The 8,062-nt window shown below is 39.8% G+C and overlaps 2 protein-coding genes across 2 annotated transcripts in view; one reads left to right on the plus strand and one right to left on the minus strand.

Annotated features, from left to right (window-relative positions):
- Window positions 1-7,744, minus strand: part of LOC106868059 (uncharacterized) — a 14,380-nt gene extending 6,636 nt beyond the window's left edge. Inside the window, exons 1-3 of the mRNA XM_014913172.2 lie at window positions 7,632-7,744; window positions 2,560-2,662; window positions 673-764 (exon numbers count right to left, since the gene is read on the minus strand). Coding sequence (XP_014768658.1) covers window positions 673-764; window positions 2,560-2,662; window positions 7,632-7,683 — 247 coding nt within the window. The 5' untranslated portion in view covers window positions 7,684-7,744. The remainder of the gene's footprint in view (window positions 1-672; window positions 765-2,559; window positions 2,663-7,631) is intronic.
- LOC106880807 (uncharacterized) overlaps window positions 1-8,062 on the plus strand; it is a 56,364-nt gene that overhangs the window by 44,764 nt on the left and 3,538 nt on the right. The gene's annotated exons all lie outside the window — the stretch shown is intronic.

Here is an 8,062-nt window from a genome sequence, read left to right on the forward strand (position 1 = left end):
CATCGACTTGGAAAATTCAATTGCCCTTTTGAAAAATTGATTCCAGTACCCCTAAAAAGATCGAGATGTCTCACTTAAAATAAAGATTCAGCTTGAAATAATGAGTGCTTTCAAAAGGCTCTCGGCTTCATAAAAAAGAAAAGAATAGGTAAGTATAACACTAAACCCCACTTTAACACAAAAGCCTGCTTTTTCATGCCCATTGCTGAGGGGGTGCACTGGATGGCACTAACTTCTTACTATTAAATGTTGCACCCTAAGATTTAGAAAATTCAGTTTACAAAAAATCTTCCTGCAATACAAATTAGTCCCCACCCAGAATATTCTGAAGCACCCACAAGCACCAAAGTCTGGCAAGAGGCCAGTGCTCCTTACTACTTGTAGAAATTGAACACATAGGTGAATCTTATTGTCCATAGCAGAATGAATGGAGACAGTGACACACAAGAGCCATAATGTAATCTGAGTAACCACATTTGCTAGATTAAACACGGTCTCTTACTTCATATGAGGGTCTATCAGCTACCATGATTTAGCTTTATTTTTATTAATGTCAAGCAAAATAAATATTCAATATATTAAAAGCTAATCATATTCAATCGAGAAAAAATTTTGAATACACATTATCTTACTCCACCTCTACCCTGCCAAAATCTTTTATTCCTTACTTACTACAGGCATCGTGTGCAGCCATAAATAGACCAGCATATCTTTGTAATTTGCAGTGAGACAGGATAAGGCACTTTTCAATATCATGGTAGACCCTGAAACAAGACAGAAAAAAACAATATAACATACATACATACATGTGTGTGTGTGTGTGTGTGTTAACTGAACCTGATAAGCTAGCTTTCTGTAAGATGGCCATGAATCTTTAAGTTGCATAGGGCTGTTCAGATTTGCTTATCAGTTGCTTGACCTTAACCATTTGAGTATGTCCCTGAATGGCTGATGATTTGTGCATCTCTGATCATGAGCAAGAGTAGTGAAGGAGCATCATAGCCATGTGTTGAGAGGAATTCTTTGGGGTTTGTATAATTCACCCCTGGAAACATGGGTGTTTCGTTCATCGATAGAGCCAATTATTGTTGGTTCCTTGGGAACAGTATCAGAAGGCATCAAGAAGAATATAAAATTAATTGGAATAGAGTGCCCAGTAGAAATGTTACAAAAAGTTTGCCTCCTTGGCACAGCCAGAATAATCAGGAAAGAATTAGATTGCTGAAAAGAACAAATAGCATGGTACTGTAGGCTGCAATTAGTAAGCCTGTTATGCATGCAAGACTCCAGGAGCTCCAACAAAACATGTGATAAAGAGAAAATAATAATGATAATAATATTAATGATAATAATAATAATAATAATAATGATAATAATAATCCTTTCTTTATTAGCCACTAGAACCCACAAAAATAGAAAGTGAGCTCTTCTGTCGTAAGAAGATGCAAGACCTCATACCACTTGAACAACTTGAAATAAACTCCAGGAACTTGAGGTATCAAATTGATGCCACACCCAACATATAGTCTGGACCTAGCTCCCTCAGATTATTACTTGTACCAACTCATGGCTCACTTCCAGCTCTCACAATGCTTTATCAACAATGAGGTTCTTTACTCTACTATTCTCATCCACATGCATCACATGGCTACACCAGGGCAGTCTTCTCTCTTGCACGCCACATCTAATTCCACTTATAACCACTTTTTCTCTCAAGAAGCTTTGACTTTGTCATTCGTGCACACTAATGTTGCACATCCTGGAAAGCATATTAGCTTCATTTCTTTCAAGCCTTCACATGTCCTCTGCAGCTACAGCCCTGTTTCACTGCCATGTAGAATGGCTGTTCACACATAGGCATCATACTATCTGCTTTTCAGTCTGAGGAAGTGGCTCTTTTTTTCCAACAAAGGTAGAAGTTATCTGAACTTTACTCAGCCTATTCCTATTCTAGCAGCTAAGATCTCAGAACATCCACCTCCACTGCTGACTTGGTCATCTAGGTAATGGAAGTTGTCCCCTATACTAATTTTGGTTCAAATTGAAAGTGTGAAACTATTTTCACTTTCTAATGAAACCTCATCATTGTAGAGCAGTGTATTTCAAATAACTATAGCTGGTTGTTGAGATAACATAGAAAATATGTAGATGAAAATAAAGTTTATGTGGTAGGCAGAAGATTACTGAATCTCTTAATACCCTATGTGTCATAATCAGCAACTTAGTTTTCGAATGCATATGGAACATACATGCACACACACACACACACACACACATTCTCTTTTATACATATATATATCTTCATACAACCATATATTTATATATGCTTATATATATTGCATGCATTCTGTAAATACAGACTGTAAATAGAACACTGGAAATATTAAAACTTTTCTTAAATCCAACAAGTAATTTTTATGTTTTTCATGACTGAATTCCATCGATGGAATTTTGCATCTCTAGTCACAAATCAGCCCCTTCTTTATAAAAGGAATTCAAAGAATTGTATAAGAGAGGGAACATAAATAATACCTGCGAATGCTTTTAAGATATTCTTACCTACATATCTTCTCTTTACTATCCTTGGCTTCTGACAAGTGTCTAAATTTCGACAGGCATTTCCCTTCTTGTCTACGAGAACACAAGGTGGATGCTTGGGCAGCTACAGAATCATTAGTGTTCAAAGGAAGAAAATTCAATAAGTGGTTGAAGAATTTGATTCAAATTGGTAGGTAATATATAAAGACAACAAAAAAGAAATCACATCAAAATTCCAATTGCAAGCTGTATTTGATTCTTCTGTTTCACCATTGTAAATATGGTATTCTGCACATGAATATGTAGTTAAGTTTGGAAATATATTGTTATGTTATATTATATTATATAAGGCGCAGGCATGGCTGTGTGGTAAGAAGTTTACTTCCCAACCACATGGTTCCAGGTTCAGTCCCACTGTTTGGCACTTTGAGCAAGTTTCCTATAGTATATCCTCAGGCCAATTAAAACTTTATGAGTGGATTTGGCAGACAGAAACTGAAAGAAGCCTATCATATATACATAATTAAGATTCAGTTGATGTAAGTACTTTAATCGAGGCACCAAGCCAGATTGGTATAGTCTGTAGGGAAGTGGGCATACACCATTCTGCGTATCCCAATTCTTCAAGGAAGAAAACAGAACGCAGACTCTAAACTAAAACAGCATAACAAATATTTATTACAGTAGAATTCTGCTCACACTGGGAGGGAATTCGATAGAATGTCGCCTTTTGGTTAGATGAGCCGCCATCAGTGAAGCTGCGTGGTTTGAAGTCTTTCCTCCTCTCTAGTTAACTATGTGGACTCATTGTAGAGTTGATGGAGAGCTGCTGTCGAGACGTCTAGCTTCCACGAAGTTCAGCAAGCAAAAGAGGCAGAGAGATGTGGGAACGCTTGAATGTTGGATGACCACGCATGCACATGAGGGACTTCCTGCATTCATTCCGGAAGACTAGTCCCTGCGCATGCGTGGATAAACTCTCCAAAATGGCGACTGGTATCAAATGCCACTATATGGCTCCCCCTCGAGTGCAGAAGCACGAAAATGGAAAAATTGGAGTGGCGCCTGAGGCAAGATGTCTATCGAAACCACCCACAAGATGTGGCACAAATATATATAAAGAAAAATCGAAGAAATGATGTACAATAGTGAAATACATGCATGCAATGTACAAAAAGAATTGAGGAAAAAGGTATGCAAGGAATTGGGCAGTAAGTGCCAACTAGTGGAAAACTGAAATAGACAATGACAAAACAACTGTGATGACAACTGTCCAGGAAAACTGGAATCACGTGATGTAAAAGTCTGATTTCTTTTTTTGAAAAGAAAAATGTTCAATAAAAAAACATTGAAATTGTCCAATGAAGTTCAATAAAGTTAAATGTAAATAGTGTTTGCCAGTTTCTTTGGCCAGTGTACAGTTCGGCCAGACCTAGTAACATAGTATTTGTTCAAGGCAGGTTGCGACGACGAAGGTGGTGTTGTCCAAGGTGTATGTGTTGGTGATGGTGTTGGCAAAGGTGTGTGTAATGGGTCAAATGCGAGCATAACAGTGGTGTCAACGAAAGATGTAGGACCTTCAGCATAAGCTTTCTCTGTACGACCATTAACGTCAATTTTGAATACTTTCAGTGTGCAGGAAAGCACACGAAAGGGTCCTTTATAAGAAGAAACAAGAGGTCCTTTGGCAGAATCATCTCGAACAAAAACATGCGTCCAAGAGTCAAGATCTGATGGCACTTTAGAAGGTGGAGGTTGGTGTCGGGGACCCATAGGAGGAAGGGTAGAAGAATAACTGCGTAGTCGAGCGGCATAAGACTCTGGATTGAGAGACTGTGACTTGTCTGGCACCAACATCGCACCAGGCAATGCCAGTGTGGTACCATACAACAGCTCGGCGGAAGAAAAACCTAGGTCTGCTTCAACCGCAGTCCGAGATCCAAGCAGGACAATAGGAAGAAATTCAGTCCACGGCTGTGGATTCGGCGAGGCACGCAACGCGGCCTTAAGTTGCCTGTGGAATCGCTCCACCATCCCATTAGAAGCGGGATGGTAACTAGTGGTGCGTATATGATTCACTCCCAGGATTCGTGATAACTCACGAAATAAAGTAGCTTCAAATTGTCGACCACGATCTGTGGTTAGGCTGGACGGTACACCGAACCGAGAAATCCAGCCAGACACGAAGGCTTTTGCGACAGATCCAGCAGAAATGTCTGCTATAGGAATGGCTTCTGGCCAACGGGAGAACCGATCGACACAAGTTAAAATATACGAGAAACCGCAACTCACAGGCCATGGTCCAACCAGATCAAGGTGGACATGGCGAAAACGGGCCTCAGGAGAAGAAAACTGTCCAAGTGGAGCACGAACGTGTCTATGGACTTTAACACGCTGGCACTTCATGCAAGAGCGTGCCCAAGAGGTAATCGATCGCCGCATATTGGGCCAGAAGAACCGAGCAGTAACAAGCTTTACGGCGGCAGAGATGCTCGGATGTGACAATGAATGAAGGGCATCAAAAACAGAACGTTGATGGTTCTCAGGTACTAACGGCCTTGGAGAACCGGTGGAGATGTCACATAGAATAGAGCCTTCAGCTGAAGGGAGCGGAAGATAGGCAAACTTACAAGAAATAAACTTGGGTGAAGTTAAATCCAACTTCGATAAAGGTGGTTGATCCTGCGAAATAGCAATTAAGTCAATTGCTGCAGGAGAGGAAATGGAATTGACAGGGAGCCTAGAGAGAGCATCAGCTGGGACGTTTTCCATCGCTGGCACATGTCGAATGTCACCTGTAAACTGAGAAATATAGTCCAGGTGACGGAAAGCACGAGGGGAGAGTTTGTCTGTTTTAGAAGATAGGGCAAACGTAAGGGGCTTGTGATCAGTATAAATCACAAACTCCCGTCCCTCGAACTGGTGCTGAAAATGACGAACCGACAGAGAGATCGCTAATAGTTCACGATCAAAAGTACTATATCTGCGTTCGGCAGGCTGCAATTGGCAAGAAAAGAAAGCCAAAGGTTTCGTTTGATTATCTACGGTGTAGTGCAAAACAGAACCAACCGCAGAATCTGATGCATCCACAGATAAAGAAAGCGGAGCATCAGGAGCCGGATGTTTCCTGTTTCACTGACTCAAAGGCAGACAATGCCACAGCTGAAAAAGTAAGATGGGCATCTTTTTTAGAATTGCCCTTCTGCAGCTACGTTAAAGGATCAGCTTGTCCGCACACCGGTTTATAAAGCGTCGATGAAAATTAACCATACACAAAAAATGGCGCAGCTGACGCAAAGAAGTTGGAGGCGCGATGCGCTGAATGGCATCGAACTTAGCAGGAAGAAGTTTGATCCCGTTAGAATCAATATAGTGACCCAGGAATTCCAGGGAGGACTGCCTGAAAACACACTTATCATGGTTTATCTTTACATTATAGGCGCAGAGTCGCTGAAAAAGTTGCGACAAATGGTGGCGATGATTCTCTTGTGTATCACTAGCGATAAGTAAATCATCAACAGAAGCGAAGACAAAATCAAGCCCACGAACAACTTCATCTATAAATCTTTGGAAATCTTTTGTAGCATTCCGCAGACCGAAACCCACAAAAAGAAATTCAAAACAGCCAAAAGGAGTAGTAATAGCTGTTTTTGGAACGTCCTCCGGATTAACTGGAATCTGATGATATTCACGAATCAGATCAATTTTAGAAAAAATGGTACAACCATGTAGATTAGCTGAAAAATCCTGCAGATTCCTAATGAGATAGCGGTCAGGCACTGTTACAGTATTAAGACGCCGATAGGCCCCCACCGGGCGAAAATCAGAATTCCCTTTTCGCGCCAAATGAAGGGGAGATGCCCATGAGCTGGTGGAGTGGAGTATCAGGCCGAGTTGAAGCATGTGTTCAACTCGGCCCTAGCCGTCTTGAGACAGTCAGATGCCAGACGCCGTGGGCGCGAAAAAACAGGCGACCCAATAGTTGCGATAAAATGGAGGGTGGAATGAATGGGCTTTGCCAGCCTAAAAGTTATATCCACCAGCTGCATGTATGTGATCGTAATTTCTATATAATTGTAAATATTATGTTATTTGCAGTATTAAGTTTTTCTCACCAGTTTCTGTAGCATTAAGTCATGTTTGGGATCAATGTAATCTTTGTTTCTCTATATGGTAAGACGAGACGATCACAATCAGAATCTATCAACCTGCCAGGTTCTATGACATAAATTTACTGTTTTAAAGTTATCTAAATTATAATCTACCGTCAAAATTCTATGCTAATTTGTTCCAGACACCAGCTTAATAATGAGAAGGTTATTTTATTAAATTTTTCATTATCTTAAAAATTTATTGAAACAAAGGTAGCATTCCAGCCATGATCATCATCTTTTTTCTAGTATATCTAGGAATACTTTATGGAGAGCATATTCATCCATTTTCAAGGCAGTGAAACTGAAAGGCAGGTCGAATTATATGTAAACGAGAGACGTGCAGCAAACTATTACACTCTCATATACAATCGATTACTGCATGCAGGGAGAGTGTAGTATGGAACATAAAATATATGGAAGCATTATATAACTGGAAGAGATTTGTCAGCCGTACTTAGTCAGGCTGCTGAGGATTGACTGCAGGGGACGAATGAGCAATCGCTCCTGGGATGCAGGTCTAAAGGGGTGCAACATTGCCTCTTGCTGGCTTATCTATCAGTTGAGATGAGAAAGCCAAAATTGCCGTTGCCTCCTAGCTATGCGACTGTTTGTCATAAATCTATTCAATTACACCTAGATTAAATCGAAAGAATACTGAACAATCCCCTAAAGGACGAACCGTTCGCACCTTGTCACAGGCCGTACACTGTGACACCGATCAAGGCAGCGTTAATGAACGACTCCGTCACCCAGCACTATATCACACATATATATTTATTTATCTATGTAAGCATCGGCAGCTGATAAAATTAAGTAGTAGACTGATATATATATATCGGAGTTGATACGATCGAATAAAACCTTCCAATGTGGGGTTCCAGCATGACCGCAGTCCAATGAATGAAATCATTAAAGGAGTAAAATAATGAATGAACTTACCCGCTACAAAAACGGCAACAACTATGAATAGTTTCAGCATACTGAAGTACATAAGTTTTTCACAAGGCAAAAGGAATTCAATCTCTCTTTGAAGAGAAGAAAGTAAGTGATGGTGTCATACTTAGATGATCGTATATATATATATATAGAGAGAGAGAGATTGATGAAAATTGTTTGTTCAATAAATGCATTTTAAAATAAAACCCCAAACAAACTTCACTAAATATTTGTCTGAGGATTAAATTTTATTGATTGTAAATATTTACGAATTGCTAATAGGTTTTTCTGTTTGCAATACGTCGCTCAGAGAAACACAATAAGTGAAGTCTTTTCTCTTTCCTTTTTTAAATATTGTGTCTCGAATATTATTTAGTATCAACTGATTGGTTGATATTTACACAAGTTTCAGTTTATAAATCAATAGTATACGT

Source organism: Octopus bimaculoides, chromosome 7 (genome assembly GCF_001194135.2).
Source record: "Octopus bimaculoides isolate UCB-OBI-ISO-001 chromosome 7, ASM119413v2, whole genome shotgun sequence".
NCBI lineage: Eukaryota > Metazoa > Mollusca > Cephalopoda > Octopoda > Octopodidae > Octopus > Octopus bimaculoides.